Genomic DNA, 21,112 nt, shown 5'->3' on the forward strand with positions numbered 1-21,112 from the left:
AACCCTAAACATGGAGTTTGTCTTGCTCTTCATGTACAGAGCACTAACCACTGTGCCACTGTATCTGTCGAGAAATAATGCTCGTTTCTAATATTTAAGGTTCATAATGGAAGGAAAGAGGTATAAGAATAGATAAAAGCAAACTGCCCTCACTGGGGTTTGAACCCTAGACATGGAGTTTGTCTTGCTCTTCATGTACAGAGCACTGCGCCACTGTATCTGTCGAGAAATAATGCTCGTTTCTAATATTTAAGGTTCATAATGGACGGAAAGAGGTATAAGAATAGAAAAAAGCAAACTGCCCTCACTGGGGTTTGAACCCTAAACATGGAGTTTGTCTTGCTCTTCATGTACAGAGCACTAACCACTGCGCCACTGTATCTGTCGAGAAATAATGCTCGTTTCTAATATTTAAGGTTCATAATGGAAGGAAAGAGGTATAAGAATAGCAAAAGCAAACTGCCCTCACTGGGGTTTGAACCCTAGACATGGAAAGTGTCTTGCTCTTCGGGCACAAGCACTAACCACTGCGCCACTGTATCTGTTGTGAAGTAATGTTTGTTTCTAATATTTAAAGGTTCATAATAGAAAAAAAGGAAACTGCCTTCACTGGAATTTGAACCCTAGACATTGAGTTTGTCTCGCTCTTCGGGTACAGCCCACTAACCCATGGGCGCAGATCCTGGCGGTTTTTCAAATTTCCGGGGAAAATGGAAACTTGGTCAAAGCTGTCACTGGGCGTTTGATCAAACCTTGTAAAAGAGGGCGCTCGACGCATCTTGCCAGTGACACGTGATTTCAAACCAGTCAAATCAAACCTTTGTTATTCATAAATGTTTTCCGGTTTTGAGTTGTTCCTCGGAAGTTGTATGCTAAGCGATAGAAGCGTTCAATGTTTTAATCGTACTTTTTTCTTCCAAAATGGAACGGAGGGTGATAACATACTGCCCAATACTGTTGTTTTAACTGGTTGTTGTATATTAATAGTTTTCAACCCCAACCGCGCCGCGAAATGAGCTAAGCAGATTCAGGAAAATTGCATTGACCATTACTTTAGCAAGTAGGCAATCAAAAGAATTTAGATCATTTAAAAAAAAGTGTTACTCTACCCACTTCGGTAAAGAAAATTGGTTATTTTGTACCAACACCGTTGGGTAATGATATTTCAATTGTTGTGGAAATGAAAACGCACTAACCAACTCACTCCCTCCCCTTACTAACCTCTTAGCAATTTAATCAAATTGTGAAAACATGTAAACACGATATCTCACGAAGGAAAGCTTGTACTAATCTCTTATTAAGTTCGTAGTTGTGACACGTTGAGTTCAAGCCCCTTATTATTTTTGGTGGAAATCAAAGGTCATTTGGCATCATCAGGGGTCAAATTGTGGTAATCTTGTTACACTTGGCATGTGCATTGATGATATAGAGAATTGTATTACTTAACATGCAGGTTAAAGGTCATCTGAGGTCACCAGATGTCAAACACTGAAAACCTTGTAAAACTATATCTCAAGTAGGGAAGCATGGAGATTTTTTATAAGTGGCATGCGGTATGTTATATTGAATAGAGAAACTCAATTGTTTTTGTATCTCCTGGTAGAAATCAGGACATTTATATTTAATGTCTATTGCAATGAATTAAGTAATCGAAACTTCAATGCATTTTTGCATTCTGGTTAATTATTTTTAAGTAGGGTGATAACGACAGGCTAGGCATGTGGCTTCAGTGTGCACATTTTGAGTGTGAAAACTTTGCTTTGAGTGCTTTAATAAATTCAAAATTCTTTATAAAATAGGCACCAAAATGTTGTCTTTTAACCTCTAATTTCTCAGAGCTTCCGGGGGCTTCGACTAATGGGGGCGTTGCTCATGGACCACACCAGTGGCCCGAAGGCAGGCCTATGGACCCCAACCATAACTGTGTTGCATAGCTCTGACTGACGCCTTGAGCGTTAATATAATATCACCCACAAAGTTCAGTGATTTTTGTTTTACCCCAGGCTCATCCCTGCATGTAATTAGAGCAAATAAGGAGAAGTGGACTGATGGAAATCACAATTTGGTGGATGTGTGCCTGGGTATAGCATGTTAGGCGACCACCACTTAGGTTGCATGGGTTCCACTACAGTAAAACAGCATGTTTTACCCATTATAATGACAAAGTGGCCGGAACCCTCACAGGTTCATACCAATGCAAAAGAAGGCTCAATCACATGATGATGTTATAAGGTCAAAGGTCACTAAAACTGCAAAACCTTGCCTTTCCCAGAGTGACTGTAAACATCACTCACATGGAGGAAATCTGACATTCCATGGTTGATTATATGCATCAATTAACATTAAACAGTCACATGATCAATGGAGGCCAAATAGCTAGGGTTACCATCTTTTTTTCGGTGGAAAAGTTGGTCATTGCATCCTAGGGCATGGGGTCTAAGGGAAATACTGCAAAATAGCGACATTAACGCTAGTGTTTGTACTTGTTGCAACTAATTAGCACATGTTACAAAGGTTTTCTTGCCAAGCTTGCGGGGATAATTATGCAGCCATCAAATGCTTCGGTGTTGAAAACAATTATACCATGCTTTTGAAATAAATGGTCACATTCGTGCCAAAGTTTGGGAGCAACATTGATATCTTGAAATTTGTGATTTGGGCTCATCCACTTGGGAGCCAACCAAGTGAATTGGGAACATTGTTATGTTATTTGTGTGCATTTGTTTGTATACAATCTAACAGAGAAACAAGACAAAGAACATGTTTCTATTGACAAATTTTTATTTAACACTTCTTGGTTCAACAAGTGAAATAAATCTCTTTCTCATAAACACAAAACCAACTTGGTAAGTTTCTTAAAATGAAACTATATAAATATATATATCTTCTCAAGATTCTGCATGAAAGCTTAAACATGTTTTCTCCTACTCGACTCTCTTCTCTAATTACGCACATCAATCATCCAAACTGAGCACCATTATTTGGGTACTTTAGTGTTTACTTTTATTTCTTTATTTGTTTTCCATTTATTTATGTTTTATTTGTCGATACTAATTTGGTCAACGAAATTTGAGTCAATACACCCTCTAAAGCAAAAGAAGCTATAGTCAATGAACAGAATATTTGCAAGTAAAGTTTATCACCATACATACACTGCCCCCCCCCCCTCAAAAAAAAAAAAGGAACCCCCATCTACAACAAACTGGACTAGATGTTAACAATAAATACCACCTAGTCCCATATACCACCCCCCTTCCCCCACAATTAAAAAACAACATTAAATTAACCATTTTAGAATCCATCGTCATGGTCATGAGAAAATAAGTAAACAAGTATGTTGGAAATATTTTGAAGGGTATTTGCAATTCACCCAACAAACTATTAACTTGGTTATTAAACTTGTCACGAATATTCACACCTACTTAGTACTTCCCTCCCTAAATTGTTCTCAGCAGAGGACCAAATCATAATACAGTCCCCTAGGGCAGACTAGGACTACCAGTTTACCATCTCTGAACCAGCGCATTGCTGTGTCTGAGGTGCTTACCACACCTACTCCCCTCTTGTGTTGAGGTAGATGCTTGGTTCAACCTAGAGGCCAAAAGTGCATCACTTGTTGCAAGGCCCCAGCTCTGCAGGTTGAGTCTGTGAGGTAGTAGCAATTTTATGCCCTAGTCTGACCATGACTGTGTCCACGCCACATGAACTTAAAGGGTGTGAAGACTCGCGCAAAAAGAAACGTCTAATGCCGGTAATCTGACCTAGTTTCGAATGAGGTGTAACAGAAGTGTTAGACACCATCATCGATCCCAGAAAATACACACACAGCTTGCTACCATTGGTAATTAGACACTAGTGTACAGTCAGTACATACAGCTGCTGTCAATACCCACAGCACTGTATAAACGATACAGCGATGGACATCTCAGGTCCAGCTAAATATAATAAGGTATCACGTTTCATTACTGTCTGCATTTTGTAGCGACACAAACAAAACGTCACTTGCAAGCAACAGAAAGTTGACTTTTTCTGATGGCCGCACACGGTTTGGGGCGAGTCTTCAATGCCTTTAAAAGGAAAGATATTGAACAGCCCTCACAAATTGATTCTAGTTCTTTCGTCTCTTAGATTTCTTTGGCAGGAGGAGGAGAGGAGGGGGAACAAACCTATTATCCAGAGAAAGAAACTTCCTAAATGAAAACCACAGCAATTTAAAGAACACACAGAAACCCAATCAATTCTACGAGATTTTGAGAAAAAAAGAATACTTAACAAATGTTACTTCATTAGAAAAAAAAAAAAAGTGTGAAAAAAATCTATGTACATACCTTGTTTACAAATAATGTGAAGTTGAAAGGAGCATATTGCTTTCAAAGGTACAAACAGTTGTAAATCTTTTTACTCTAAAAGACACCTACCTCTATAAACAAATTCTTTATCATAGCTGTAAATAAAATTCATTTAATTATTTTCACTTTTAATTTTTCTTTCCCAGTACATTCTCACTTCCAGTGGAACTTTCTTTTGTTTTATTAATTTTTTTTATTTCCGATGGACAGATAACTCCGCACATTTTCAAATTTCAGATAAACGAAATATTCTCCTTTTTCAGACTCAAAGTTCAGACTTTAACTCAAAATCATTAAAAAGAGAGCACACTTAGAAGAAAATGGGAGGAGAAGTTACTAAATGAGAATGGACTTAATGTAAAATTAAAAATTATCACCTTCATCTATTGCTTTAATCTGTTTCTATTGCTCATTATGATAAACAATGAGAATAAACAAGACTAAAAGAAATCTTTGGGTACTGCAAGCAGAGCTGTTGCCTTTTACCAAACCGTTGCACTGTATGTACTATGTAAGCTATGTCATCAGTAGCTTAATCCTAACTTTTTATTACATGAACACTAACCAAGCCAGGCAGAAGCATATTTTCATCACACCTCAAACAGGAAAAGATTTACATTACTTCACTGAGCTGAGGGGGTCGTGGGAAAGTCTGGATTTTTGGAAAGCTGATCAAGCAACTTTCTGTGTGTTCAGTATAAATATGCCACTACATACCTTTCGTAATTATAAGAATGAACGAACTTTACAGTACATATTGAATTCTCATTCCATTTTACTAATATTTAATCACCATTTTTATTTATTTATTTTTTTCCTTTTTCTTTTCCATATGTGATCCTATGTACTTTGAATATACTGAATGAGTGCTGATTTTCTATATTAAATACACATTTTTTCCCTTCTATTCAGTCCCTCAGCTCCAAGGCGCTAGCCGACCCCAATGAAAATTATCAGATTAGTTTCTGGAGGAGTACAAAAGAGAAGCCTTGACATTTGGAAAGACCCCAAACGATAATCCTTTTATATTTACCATTGCATAGAAGAAATAACTTCCTTCAAAAAGTTCATATATACATTTAAATCAAATTCAGTGCGCTTCTATTTAACTTACCAAAGGTCAAGTATCGCTGTTATCTAGCTACTACTCTAGGTGAAAGGGTAGCAGCTTATTTATGGGCTGATATACAGAGTTATGGAGAAAGTCAAACTTTATTTAACTAAACTAAATATCCTGTTAGCAGGTTTATCTAGGTATGTCAACATACAAACATCTACAGTGGAAGAGAAAAGATGCGACCAATTCAGAGCAGAGTCATAATATAGGATTAAATTTACGAAAAAGGAAAAGGGGAAAAAAAATAAGAAGAGAGAGTAGCAGTTGCTACAGGTTTTGTGCAAAGTTTTAACCGTTACCGGTATGTCAGGCATCTGTCGAAGGCAAGTACACATAAACAATATAAGACCAGTCAACGATCTGGTAGTCTTATTACTGTTAAAGTTTTGTCTTTATCTTGATAAACGTTAGGGTGCTCATAGGATGAATGGGAGGACTTACCCTAACTAATGTAGAATTTGTCCCATGAACCAAGTCAATATGTAATACATTAGAGGACATGAAAACTTTAAGAAGTATACTTTAAAGTGTGTTTGACAAAAAACTGATGAAAACTTGGACTCAGAATTGCTATACCCAGAAAACTTCACAATTATGCAAAAGCCACCCTAGACTTAAATCAATGAAGAACGCTTGAAAGTAAGGCGAAGGGCTTGTGCACAGTGGATTTGGCAGAAAGGGAGTTCACAGGCTGAATGGGTCAAGACTTATATTTCCTTTTCAACATTTGTTATCTTTTTTTAACAATTTCTGAGTCAATCTTCCCGTTTTGTCCCATGGCCAATTCCTCTAGTACATGTAAAAGTCCATCAATCTCAAAACTTAGAGAACCAGAGAGTTGTCATGGAAACACAACTCCAGACTATAAAACAACAATGACAATAGATCCATCACAGTGCCTTAATTAGTGTAATAATCTGAACAATTTTTTTCTTTCTAGCGAACGTCATCCGCAAGTACAAATTCACACACTCTTCTCATACTGGCTGATGTAATATCAAACATGTGCAGAATAATTTTGCCCTTTAATCCAATTTTAACGCTTCTTAATGTTCTTTACCTGAAATTCTTTACCTGAAATTAACTGGCTGCATTGGAGTAAATTTGAAGGTTTCTATACATTTTCATTTGCATCAGGGTGGTTGAAGAAAGGACTGGATAAATCCAAGCTAACGTTTAATTTTTCTTTCTTTACATCATTCACTTTTTTTTTGTTAAAGGAAAATAACACATTAATTTTTCAAATGGCATAGAGGCAGAACTGTTATCTGCAAAAAGAGTTGCACCTTTTCTTCAAATGTGCTTAAATGAGTTTTGGAAGGCAACACAACCCCCCCCCCCCCCCCACCATCCATTTATATATCAAAACTCTGTTGTGAGATGAATGCAACAAAGTAAGACTACATTTTGTGTTAACATACTTGTGTATCAGTGTGTTAATATACAGAGAGCTGCTTTAACTATTACATCTGCTGCATTCAAAATCTCTCTGAGGAAAGATAAGATAACAATTACTCCTTCTTGACAAGAGTAAAGGATTTAACCAGCCTAACATATATATGTAATGTAGTATTTGATCAACAAATCAGTTTTTTACTCTACACAATTGCTTGTGTGCAAGGTAGTCTTCTGTTTGTTTGTGTTTTTTTGTTGCTTTTAGTAGAACATTTCTCTCTTGCAAATAGATTAATTGATGGGATTCACCCTTGAGGTAGAAATAATCCCAGCAGATCTTGTGAAAACACCCAAAGGAAGAAAGTGGGCAGAAGTAATGCGAGAGGGGTCGGTACAGTGAGCTGTTATTCATTTTCTTAAGCTATTATGGATTTGGAATAAATAGGTTATGGGAAGACGAGGAAAGAAAGTGTGAGCTAACCTCCATTATTAATATCTGCTGACTGGCTGGCTGTCCACACTGCAATAGTCTAATATAAATAAATGACTGACAATCTCTGCTGTAGTATTAAATGTGAATGCATACTTGGAGGGTGATGTTGCTCCAATAATTTTAATTTTATGTGTTCAATCTTGAAATGTGGCATTGCTTGCAATACTTAAAGTTAAATGTTCAATGTTCACACTTGGAAGGTGATGTTGCTGCACATTCACATCTGAGTGCATCTGTGTTCACCTCTCTCAGGATAAACTTTTGGTACACTATTTCAAGTGAAGGCATCTGTGTCCACACATCATGGTTAAGCTGATACAGTGTGTCGTCATGGGAACAAATCTCCATTCACTGTGTAAAACTGACCAACTCTGATCACAAACCATTGAATCTATTGCCAAATTTTCATTCTAGTTCTACAGTTATGCAAAAAGGACAGATTGACTGGGTTTTTTATTTTTGCAAGGACAAAAAGTTGACAGAAATTGAAATTCCTTGTTATTAAGGTATCACAAAAAAACTCTGTTCCTACATTTTTTTCCACGGATAGAAACATTCCAGCCATAGTTCGTGCAGACACCGTAAAGCAACTTCAGTACTATAAATGAAATAAGTAGCCTAACATATTTTCCAACTGCTGAAACATGCAACATCTCTGTACCACCTACAATGACAATCATAATGTGTATAGTGTACATAAATATGGGATGCAGTTGAAATGAAGGAATTCACTGTGGGATTAACTGGTGAGTGTCTTCTCCTGTAAATTTACTTCTATCCTCTTCTTCTTCTTCCTCCTCCTCCTCCTCCTCCTCCATCCTCCTACACTAGAATCCCATCAACTGCTACGTGTCCTCATCTTCACACTGAACTGCAGACAAAAGCACTGTGATGTCATCAGGTTTACCACCTTTATTGAAAAGAAAAGAAAAAACAGAAAAAAGGGCATTATAAATCACCCAACATTCGATGGTGCTAGAGATGATACATAAAACTGGCTCTCATCAACATACACGTTTCCCCTCTGAATAAACTTACAGAACTTTGTGGCATGTTGGCATTGCAGGCTCCCATCCCCCACCCCCACTCCCCCACCGATTATCCAATTCTTGGTCACCCACCTCCCTCCCAATACCGCGTCTTACTTCTTTTATAATTTCCACCTTCAGAATTCAACCTACAACAAACTTGTTAACATTTTACATCCAGAAACATCTGGCTGGTTTTCACATTCTGAGACATCTGTTCCGTCAGACAATACATTATTAAAGTTTCCAAAACATTTCCCCAAAAAACACATTTTCTTACAAAGTACTGACAAGAATGAAATAGAGAAAGAGCCATAGTTGTGTAATCATAGCCTGAAGGTTGTTTCATCCTCTTTGATTACAATTGAAGCATGTGGAACGTGAGAGGCATAACCAAACTAGAGATCATGTCCATTTGGCAATTCTAAGTAACATAGACTTGTATGTTGAGCATATATGACTAAATGGTACAGCAGGATTTAAAATCTCTGAATATCAATAAGGAATCGGAGAGGAGAGGAATACTATCTGAAAGATTTTTTTTTCATTTTCCACAAAGGAACAAAAAGAAATTTGAAAAAGAGACCAAACAGCAGGATTGCGAAGCAATCATAGAGATATGAAAGCAATCAATGTTCAGTCAATTAAAGGGGTAACTTCAGATAAACTGTAGATTGATGATAGTCATACAGTTGGATAACAATTTTGAGCAAAGTCATAACAAAAGAAATGAATAAAATGTCATTTACCTACATCAGGTTTACTTTTTTAATATACTCATCTTAAAAATGCATAAAATGGTTATATTGTAACTAACAAAATAAAATATTTCAATTTTCAATATAGTTTGTCTAATACCCAGACAGCTGCTAAATATTTTTCAAATGTATTTTGGAGATTTTATTATTACAGACCTAGACCTAGACATCTTTTGTGATTTTGATTCCCTACTTTTTCCATGAACATGTAGGATTTATCGCATACCTAAGAAATCCATTCCATTTGCCCTTGCATGTTGTGCAAAAGGTGACAAGTGAGTAGGATCATAGGCTAGGTCCCTGGCACGCTCAGCTATAGAGTTGACAGCTTCTTGTATACTACCCAAAGTTGAGTCCTGAAAGAGAAAAGAAAAGATTTAAGTCAAACGTAAAGAAAAGAATGCTTTGCCTGGACGATTAGCAGAAATTTGACAAGACTAGAAGAGCAGCCAACAGAAACAGTTAGATGTGCAGAGATAGATTTTTATAACATCAGTACACTGTATTAAATATATATTAGTGTGTGGTGGCATATCTGTACAAGTTAATGCCAATGCACACCAATATATTTATTACAGTGTATTATTGAACATATATTAGTATGTGTTTTCATATCTGTACAATTTACTGTAATGTCAATACACACTAATATATTTAAAAGTACAGTAACTTATTAAATATGTTTAGTAAGTCCTGTATATTATTAAACATATTAGTGTGTATTGGAATATCTACATAGATATGTTGATATATTATATAGATATTCTTATCCTGTAGCACTACGTGTGAAGAGCGATATATAGCAATAATATAACATTCCCGGAGATACTGAGCACTGATATAACTGGAATGGGAGGCCAATGTACTGTACTCAATAACATCATAACAACTACTGTACATTATAGGTAAGAACATCATAACAACTCTAAAGGGTATAAGTGAATGTGTCAAAGGTTCTACTACATCTATGTCAAAATTAAAATAAATAAACCACAGGAAGAAGATATGATATTATACTTGGAGACTTGGAGGAAACAATTTTCTCAAGAGGTACAAGATTCACCTACTGCACCTTGGTGTGAGGGAGATTTATGGAAACAGGTAAAAATTATCTTGTTTACAAATAGGAAACAGATGTATTATACAGTAGGCCTATTTCTGGCCAATATGAAATGTATCTGAGATACCAAATGGTTGAGGGTCATATGTCATAAAGATGGGGGGGGGGGAAGAGGGGTAGGTGAGAAGCAAGTTGATGTGCTTCATATTGTGTGAATCAGTAACACATTGTCTATGAGGAAACTATCGTTATCCAACTTCCACAAGTAATTTAACACTTGATCTATACATGGAATTCTATCTAACATGGTTCATATTACTGACAAAAACAGTTGAGATGTTTTGATACTTCATGTTCAGTCAATCCATTCCATATAATTTCCAACAGGAAATACTTCAACAGAGACAAAATGTCCTCTCAGGATGTTCAGTAAAAAGCCAAATGACTCATCTCCTTTCAGAACAAGAGACAACTACAATAGGTGATTAATTGTGTTGTTTTCGAAGCAATTATATATGAATGTATCTACAGTATTAGTATGAGACAATTGTTGTCCAATTTTGAATTTCCCCCAAAACAACTACGTCCAACGACAACATTTGATATCAGATAAGGAAGTTCTTGACACCGATTCAAAGGTTAGCAAAGAAATTTTAATTTTTGACCAGGAAATGTTTAGATGTATAGAGTACAACATCCGATGTCAGGATGTGAGAGAGAAATCCAAATTGATCATCTCCCCCTCAGATCAGGAGATAATGTAATTATGAGTGATACAATAAAACAAAAGGAGATTAATTGCTCTGTTATGCTGCATGACAAGTCAACCTTTCTGCAGCAAGATGAGTAGACATGTTGTTGCACACATGTTGTTGCATACATAAAATAGAGTGAGCATTCAGTTGTTATGAGGGGACAGGTTAGCAAGAAACTTGATTCAATTCCTGAATTCTGGAAAGCTTTAGAAAGGAAACCTCAAGTTCTACACAAGTTGGGTGGTAGAACAATACAGCAATGGTTCTAGTCCCACTGTATATTGATAGGTCAGAAACATACGCTATTCACAATTTCACAGTAACTGCAGCGTATAGGGCATATCCAGCGTACAGTGAGTGTATTAGTTGAGTTCAGTATAAAGTGAACTACAGTATGAAAGATAAAACAGACCTGTTCACAGCCTGCTCTCACTCACAACTAATTTTGCTACAATGTTTTTCCTGCCATTGCATGTTGAGTAGCTTTCAAGCTTGCTAATATGGACATACAGTGAAGAACTACATCATGCGAACAAAGTAAGAGCGGCACGTGAAAAATTAATTTTAAACAGGTTTAAACAGTCGTCACAGAGAGACGCTCCAAACTAAAAAAACTCCCACGTGTACAAACAAGCCTTCCTAAATCATCTCTCTAATATCTTCCTGTCACATCTTGAGTTTATTTACTTCAATCCAATCTGACAACTCAAGTGAAGAAACGATATGCTCATCTACAGACAGCGCGTCTCAAACCTCTCGTAAAATCTCAATAAATATTTTGATCCGTGGGAGTGTTATATTGAAGGCGATATTTGCTCCCATGCGCTGTAAGAAAGAGGAATATTTTATCGACCTTCCAGTCGAAGCCTGTCTTTCAGAGCTATTCAGATGTACATATACAGACCAAACCTACTTGAAAATTGTGCATTTAAATAACATACAACCATATCAGTTAAGATGCTGTTACGAGAATATTGCAAAGGATGAAAATCAATGGTCACAAAATGCATCGTAGGACTTCAGAACGGTAAATTTGGAAGGACGTGTGTGTTGACCTCATAGAGGGTAACTTGGGTGGGGGGGCAGTGCAAGAATGTCACCATGTTTGTAGTCTAAGTAGATCAGAGTGTGTATGTTTAAGAAGACTGGTAAGAGAGGAATGAATCACTATGCACCACCGTCATTTGTCAGCACGATTTGTTTCCATACTATTAAATCTTCTTTCTTGCTTTTTATTTTCTATTAAATTCCACACAAAATGAACCACAAAAACACACATTTCTGATACTAGAAGATGGGCTTTGTTTTTCCTATTATTTTTGTACTGTGTACAAATCAATTCTAAAGACTCATGTTCCATATGGCACAATATGAAGACACAATATGAAGACACAATATGAAGACACAATATGAAGACACAATACAAAGCTATCTCGCATCTATTGCCCAATACTACTGTACATCTTGACTCTTGACCGGTCCGGTAAACTAAGGCTGACCTAGACCAAATATATTCACAGATATCAAAAAGAAGTATGTAATTAATATCAAGAGTCCAAAATGTTGGCACTTGATTAACTGAGCAGCGGGATACATCTTTCTGTAGGCTGTCACAATATGATGACACAATACAAAGCGGTCTCGCATCTACTGTGCGATACTACTGTACATCTTGACCCTTGACCGTTAAACTAAGGCTGACACCTAGACCAAATATATTCACATGTATCAAAAAGAAGTATGTAATTAATATCAAGAGTCCAAAATGTTGGCACTTGATTAACTGAGCAGCGGGATACATCTTTCTGTAGGCTGTCACAATATGATGACACAATACAAAGCGGTCTCGCATCTACTGTGCGATACTACTGTACATCTTGACCCTTGACCGTTAAACTAAGGCTGACACCTAGACCAAATATATTCACAGATATCAAAAAGAAGTATGTAATTAATATCAAGAGTCCAAAATGTTGGCACTTGATTAACTGAGCAGCGGGATACATCTTTCTGTAAGATGTCACAATATGATGACACAATACAAAGCGGTCTCACATCTACTGCGCGATACTACATCTTGACTCTTGACCGTTAAACTAAAGCTGACCTTGACCAAATATATTCAAAGATATCAAAAAGAAGTATGTAATTGATATCAACAGTCCAAAATGTTAACACTTGATTAACTGAGCAGCAGGATACATCTTTCTGTAGAATGTCACAACTCACAATATGATGACACAATACAAAGCGGTCTCGCATCTACTGCGCGATACTACATCTTGTTTCTTGACCGTTAAACTAAAGCTGACCTAGACCAAATATATTCACAGATATCAAAAAGAAGTATGTAATTAATATCAAGAGTCCAAAATGTTGGCACTTGATTAACTGAGCAGCAGGATACATCTTTCTGTATAATGTAGGTTGTTACAGTGACTGATAATCTTGTATGGAGTCGGTCTGTCTCCACAGTCATATCTATATCAAGCTCCATGATCGATTGAATTGTTTGCCAGTATGGATGGCTGGATGCTACAATATCAAATTATACTAAAGGCATATCAACAAATTACAAGGCAAATTTAATTTTTAAGTTTCATATTTTAATAATATTCATTTTCTGTCACAAGTGAGCTATGATTACGATTGAGCCGTCAAACGGGATGATGTCAACTGATCACTTATTAATGTGTCTTATTTCAGTTCGTTGTACTACTGATGTGCTGTATCTAGCAATTTCCCATCGATAGCACCTGAGTAGTACATTTACGCATTGAATCTACAATATCTATGCTGGAGCTAAATATTGGAAATGCAAAAGCACTGTACCCGCTATAACCCACTTCTGCGACATCCCTCTTCCATTTTCTCTTCCTTCAGACCCGGTAGTGCAATACTGAGGGTGCTGATAATTGGTTGCATGAGTATTACTTAAGTTCTGTCCATACGAGCATGTACTGAAATGACATTTAACTTCACGACATTTGTAGTACTGAATTTGTCATTGCTGACCTTGTTGTTGTGGTTGACATTGTTGTTGTTGACGTTGTGGACTTGAACTAAAACGTTGTCGTTCTGACTTCTTAAGGCACAAAATACAGAAGGATGCATTGTTACGAATGGCCAAGATACTCAAAGATCCTGGCAAGGATAGAGTACACAACTAAGTATCTATACTAATTGGTGGTAGAATGAGAAGGAGGTACAGTACTGTAGAGTCACCCATAACTGACCTAGGATGCAGTTGTTGTGGTGAGACAGGTAATGTAAGTCAGGAAGCAAAGTAAAGCATTGAAGTAAGTTACCAGTTGTTGTAAGCTAGGTAAATAAGACATGATATGAACCAAGATCTGATTAAAAGATCTATGCCATTACTTCCCATCTAGAGGCAACAGAGTGGCACTCAGCCCCACTAGTGCTACGGTACAACTTCCATAAACAAGCTGTTTAGAAAATAGTCTAAATGGTAGAGGTAGTAAAATAATTTATGAATGGTAATAACCTTCAGAAGTGATGCAGGCATAACAGGTGTAAGCCAACCTTTCATATAACAATATGTTGCATTCATTCATTAGAGCTAGCTTATTCTGTTAGGTGTTAAAGGTGTGTGAATATACAGTGGGGGGGGGGGGGTGGGGGGTCAAAACGACCATAGGTTACTAACGTAAAGAACTTAACAAATCTTACACCTTCAGCGTTAAATCTAAAATTTGAATTGAACAACACAAGGAAGTTTTGCTTAAAGTTATTGGGCATGTGTACTGTACTTTTTAATATCAAGTAACTTCCTCACAACATCATGCCATGAGAATGCCACATCCCAATGTGTCCATGCTATGTAATTCTTTGCGGTAAGGCATCCATATATAAAAGCGACAAGATTGCTGTAAAGTGATCTCTAAAGATTGATCTGAAGCAAACATAATTACTTCAGGAGACTCCTATCAGAAAATATTGAAGGGAAAATGACGTTCTCATTTTCAGTCTTAATCTTGATTATTTAATAGCAGACAGGAAAGCGATTGGGCTTATAAAGAATGTTGATGATATGGTCTTGTGAAGTAACTAACATGTGCAGGTCAGGTCTGATAACAGATGAATATAGTTCACAATGCAATCTTGGACTATGTCATCAAATTACTGGTAACATGCAGAGTTTTGTTAAAGGGTCATTCCTGGTAAGTACAAATAATTTAAATAATAGATGGCGGTGTACAAAATAAAGTGGAGCATGAGAAAAGTCAAATACATGTGGAGCTACTCACAGCAGGTGCATAAGCGAACTCGTGTAAATATTGTGACATCAGGCCATTTTAGTGAGGGGGAAAGATTTTTTTTTTTTTTTGGGGGGGGCTACATTTTGATGTGTGTATCCTACTTAATATCATGTTTCTCTATCTAATCATTACTTTCCATTGGAAAACACTATTCTGCTTTCTGAAATTAAATCTCCTTTAACTATAAAACCTTATAACATCTGTTCATTCTTCAGCTATAAAAGAGATGCCTGCTCTCTCCACCTCTCTCTCTTGCGGTTGAATTTCAATACCTGATCCTAATTTTAGCTGGGATGAGAATATCTACTTGACCCAGGCTCGACAACGTCAATTTAGTACTAGCACTAATGCATTCCGTGACACAGCGGGAACCGATGTACTGCAACTTATGTACATGTATATATACCGTGTAAACCGATTATACTGACATAGTCATATATATGGAAACAAATAATATACTGCAAGATTTCATAGAAAGGTCAAAAGTGCACTGAGTGCTAAAATGGTACCGATTTGATATGCGATGTACAGTAGATCAGTATGCATACATTAAATGTATGTATCCACAGTATGTTGAGAAGCCACAGCTGGTCAGAGTTTAGGAATAAAAAATTAAGAGTAAACGAAGAGTAAATTATGCAAATTTCGTAACCATTCAGATGCCAGTTATTATTAATATTTTTATTACATTGAAATGCACGCTATTTCATTCAGAAAATATAAACTTTCCGTTATTCAGATGATGATACTTTTACAAGAAACAAACAAGAAACACGACTTTGTAAGTAAATTTGTACCTTTAACTCATAATCTCAAACTTCCATACTGTACTGTCGTCATTTTCCATATCCATTGAAAACATCGATACTTGTACAGTATTTGTAACCCCAGATTTAGATTTATGAAGTGTAACGGACGTCATTGATTCGGAGCAGAGCTGCTTTCAGAAGGCTCTTCATTTATCCAAGGGGATAAAACCACATTTGTAGTGTCGTAAAAATTCTCAAATTTTTTATTTTGCGTGGAGAGGACTTGTACTGTAGCATTATATGGAGAGAACTTGTATGTAGCATTATATCCAAGCTTAGAGCATATTTCCTAAACTATAATGGTGCTAGTACTATTTATAGCTAATGCCTTCCATACAGATCTGTATTAACACATTCAACAGTACAGTACAGCAGAGTGCAGTATACTGGGCACTGTACACTGAGCACTGTATTCTCCAAGGGCCTGTGTACGGTACAATCATTGTCAACTTGGACGTAAATCTGACATATTTTCAATATAAAGTCTGCTCCTAGTGGCTGTATCAAAGCTTTGAATATATTGATTGATCCGTACTGGGAATAGAGGTAACGTTAATTCTCTTCGCAGCTCCTCTCTTACCACAACACGTACCGTAAGTTTGAGGTGGTCTGGGTTTGTAATCAGATAGTAATAATTGCAATTATATCTCAAAGTACATCTAAACGTTAGAAAAAGAAAGAAAGTAAGCCAGGCAGTAAAAATAGAGACAAAAACCACCTACTGTACAGGGAAGATAGCTCCTGTGTAGAAAACTGCTATACCATGCACCTGATACACTTGTATATAGCAACTTGACCATTCTGTATATAGCATTTTGCAATAGGATACTGGAAGAGTTATATCCTGACCTACTGTACATAGGAACAAGCAGGTTGTAACCATGGTTATATCCAGGTTCCAGTAAGACATATGCCAATATACAACTGACACATAAAACAATTTCCAATATTGTTAATTTTTTTTTAAACCGAAAATGTATTTATTTTTAGTACCTAATAATAATATTTAGTTTTTGATCCTCTATGGCATTTGACCGATATTAATTGTGTACATGTATCTTACCCAGTACAATACAGATGTCACTGCATACATCATTCCTCAGTCATATAACAAGGGACCAATCTTTGAAAAACTTTGACAAACAAACAAGAGCTCTTAAAACTCTGACAGGCTCCCAGGCCATAAAGCTTCATATTTCAATTTGTAATTGCAATCAGCCATTCTCCGAGGTCTCTTCTAAACTTTTTTTTTCTTTTGTTCTTGGCTGTTTACAGAAATATGATACAGAAAAGATCATCTTACAGCTCTGGAAGATTTCTTAATCAAGAATAGCTTTAGTATTTACCAGTAAGTTCACAGGGACTTATATTACTTAAAGCGGTTGTTGAGCTCTGAAGTTTGACATTTATTTTTAACGGTTAAATTCGCTAGTCTGTTCACAATATGATCGCAATATATCACATAAAGTTAGCATCCCTTGATAGAAGTAAAGTTTTGGCCTTATTCATTGAAGAAACTTTTAATACAGAAGAATACATAATAAAGACTGAAATGAACTTTTGCCAACCATAACTTGCTAAGTTTAAGTTACAACCCCAAAGAAAATCTTAAAGCTTAAGAAATTAATAGAATAATTCTTTAAATTATATTGTTAAAGTTTTTAAGAAAAAAACAACCTTGAAGTAGTTTGAAAATCTGCAATGAGAACGTTCACTTCACTGATGGAGATTTATTGACAGCCATTGGATTTCAATGTGCAGACAGAAGATAATCTAACAGAGACTCCTTTAATGCTACAGCTTAAGAATATTTGTGGGTCATCTCCATTACATGATAATGTGTGGGTGTCTGGTTGATGTCAATGATCTGCATGTTCATGTGCCAAAGATCTCAAATGACAACTAATGGAAGCTGGCTGGCCGACTCTGTGACTTCTAAAGAGGTATGAATATACCGAAGCGCTCAGTGTGTCCAGACAATTAAGTGATGCACTCTAGCACTGTCTTTTAAACAATTAAGACAGAAGGATTTTTGCAATATATTGAAATGGTTGCCATGGAAATATTAACAGCATTTCCATGCATTTATCAACAAGCTCTTAAGAAAATTTCCTTGTTTTTTGTTGTTTTTGCTAAGTTTCTTGTTTTGGCTTTAATTGTTTTTCACTTTTCAATCTTCCTTCTGCAGTACATTAACCAGAATGAAAACACTTCATGGTTCCTTGCTGCTGTTCATTAGTTCCATTCATAGGGAAATTTCTAACAAAGCCCTAATACAACAACAGTAATTTATGCTCACAAACTTTTGTTGCCAAAGTAATGGTAAGCCCTGATATCAATTGCAACACACATCAGTGTGTGAAGACTATCTACCATTATCATCATACCAAGTTTGACGAAATTCCGACTAGTAATAGTAGCCAAGTAATTGCAATTTGGAGTATTTCACGTTTGACCCCATGTTCTCATTAATATTCATGAAATGAGCACCAACATCAACAGGGATAATCTACTTACTATGGGCCACCCACTCACCAAGTATGGTAATGATTGGTCATTCCCTCGTTGAGTTATTGTGCATACAAACTTTTCATAACGAAATAATGCTAGCCCCCCCCCCCCCCCCTTAAAAACATGCATGATATCAATTGCAACACACATCAGTGTGTGGAGACTATCTACCAATATCATCATACCAAGTTTGACGAAATTCCAATAAATAGTAGCTAAGTTATTGCAACTTGGGAGTTTTTCACGTTTGACCTGTGACCTCATTAATATTATTTAACTTTGAACTCGTATAACTTCGCACACGAAGGTCACATTGGGGTCAACCTATTGACATTTATGATCAGAAGGCACCTTTGACATCTGAAAATAGCATCGAAACTGTAAAAATCCCCAAAACACGAAACGGTCACCAGAGGTCAAATTGAGGTCAAGGGTCACCCAGATGCGGGTTGACAAATGGATTACATTGAAGCAACTCCCAACCTTAACGGACAGTTCGTTCTCAAGTTATCACAAAAATACTAGTTTTTTATCATTAATTGACCTTTGGTGACCTCGGATCACATGACCGTTAAGTTTGAAATATTCCCCTATACCATTTGCAACTTGTCCCAAAATATCAACCATGTCACACCTTGGAACTGAGAGTTATTGCATTCAATGTCTGAAAATTAACTTTGACCTCGTATAACTCCGCACACAAAGGTCACACGGGGGTCAACCCATTGACATTTATGATCAGAAGGTACCTTTGACATCTGAAAATAGCATCGAAACTGTAAAAATCCCCAAAACATGAAAAGGTCACCAGAGGTCAAATTGAGGTCAAGGGTCACCCAGATGTGGGTCGACAATTGGATTAAATTGAAGCAACTCCCAACCCTAACGGACAATTCGTTCTCAAGTTATCGCAAAAATACTAGTTTTTTATCATTAATTGACCTTTGGTGACCTCGGATCACATGACCGTTAAGTTTGAAAATATTCCCCTATACCATTTGCAACTTGTCCCAAAATATCAACCATATCACACCTTGGAACTGAGAGTTATTGCATTCGATGTCTGAATATTAACTTTGACCTCGTATAACTCCGCACACGAAGGTCACACGGGGGTCAACCCATTGACATTTATGATCAGAAGGTACCTTTGACATCTGAAAATAGCATCGAAACTGTAAAAATCCCAAAAACATGAAAAGGTCACCAGAGGTCAAATTGAGGTCAAGGGTCACCCAGATGTGGGTCGACAATTGGATTAAATTGGAGCAACTCCCAACCCTAACGGACAATTCGTTCTCGAGTTATCGCAAAAATACTAGTTTTTTATCATTAATTGACCTTTGGTGACCTCGGATCACATGACCGTTAAGTTTGAAAATATTCCCCTATACCATTTGCAACTTGTCCCAAAATATCAACCGTGTCACACCTTGGAACTGGGAATTATTGCACTAAATGTCTGAAATTTTACTTTGACCTCATAAAACTTCACACACAAAGGTCACCTGGGGTAAACCTATTGACATTTTTGATTGGTGAGACGTGAATATAGCATCAAAACTGTAAGAATTCAAACATTTTTTTCTTTGCCCATTTTCTCACCGAAAATACTAGTTTTTTAACATTAATTGACCTTTGATGACCTCGGATCACATGACCGTTAAGTTTGAAAATATTCCTCTATACCATTTGCAACTTGTCCCAAAATATCAACCTTGTTACACCTTGGCCCTGGGAGTTATTGCATTAAATGTCTGAAAATTAACTTTGACCTTGTATAACTTTACACACAAAGGTCACCCGGGTGTCAACCCATTGACATTTTTGATCGGAAGGTACCTTTGATATCCAAATCTAGCATCAAAACCAAACATTTTCTTTTTCGCCCGTTTTCTCCCAAACTAAGCACATTTTTTCTAATGTGACCTTTGACCTTTTGACCTTGGTTTCAAATGTAGTTTGATCTGCTGATTCCAAAAATCAACACGATAAGTCTGTACAGCCATCCTAACTCTAACCGAAAACTTTGACCCCATATAAGTTCGCACACAAAGGTCACACGGGGGTCAACCTATCCATATTTATGATCGGAAGGTACCTTTGACATCTGAAAATAGCATCGAAACTGTAAAAATCCCCAAAACATGAAAAGGTCACCAAAGGTCAAATTGAGGTCAAGGGTCACCCAGATGTGGGTCGACAATTGGATTACACTGAAGCAACTCCCAACCCTAACGGACAATTCGTTCTCAAGTTATCGCAAAAATACTAGTTTTTTAACATTAATTGACCTTTGGTGACCTCAGATCACATGACCGTTAAGTTTCAAAATATTGCCCTAACCAGTTCACAACTTGTCCCAAAATATCAACCTTGTCGCACATTGGCACTGGGAGTTATTGCAGTTTTAGTATTTTGGGTTTTTGGACCATAACTGACCTTTGGTGACCTTTGTGGGCACCAAAAACAATAGGGTTCATCTACTCACTATGGGCCACCCACCCACCAAGTTTCATCATGATCAGTCAATCCCTTGTTGAGTTATCGTGCATAC

General features: G+C 36.7%; 1 protein-coding gene and 1 long non-coding RNA gene across 2 annotated transcripts in view; one reads left to right on the top strand and one right to left on the bottom strand.

Annotated features, from left to right (window-relative positions):
• Window positions 1-562: 562 nt before the first annotated feature.
• LOC139981221 (uncharacterized) lies at window positions 563-3,163 on the top strand. The gene is made up of 2 exons (XR_011797815.1): window positions 563-1,553; window positions 1,837-3,163. It is a non-coding gene; the product is annotated as an uncharacterized lncRNA (long non-coding RNA).
• A 3,366-nt stretch (window positions 3,164-6,529) lies between these two features.
• LOC139981212 (protein phosphatase PTC7 homolog) overlaps window positions 6,530-21,112 on the bottom strand; it is a 45,331-nt gene continuing 30,748 nt past the window's right edge. The window contains exons 5-6 of the mRNA XM_071993428.1: window positions 9,367-9,496; window positions 6,530-8,264 (exon numbers count right to left, since the gene is read on the bottom strand). Coding sequence (XP_071849529.1) covers window positions 8,200-8,264; window positions 9,367-9,496 — 195 coding nt within the window. The 3' untranslated portion in view covers window positions 6,530-8,199. The remainder of the gene's footprint in view (window positions 8,265-9,366; window positions 9,497-21,112) is intronic.

This window comes from Apostichopus japonicus, chromosome 15 (assembly GCF_037975245.1).
Source record: "Apostichopus japonicus isolate 1M-3 chromosome 15, ASM3797524v1, whole genome shotgun sequence".
In the NCBI taxonomy this organism is placed as follows: Eukaryota; Metazoa; Echinodermata; class Holothuroidea; order Aspidochirotida; family Stichopodidae; genus Apostichopus; species Apostichopus japonicus.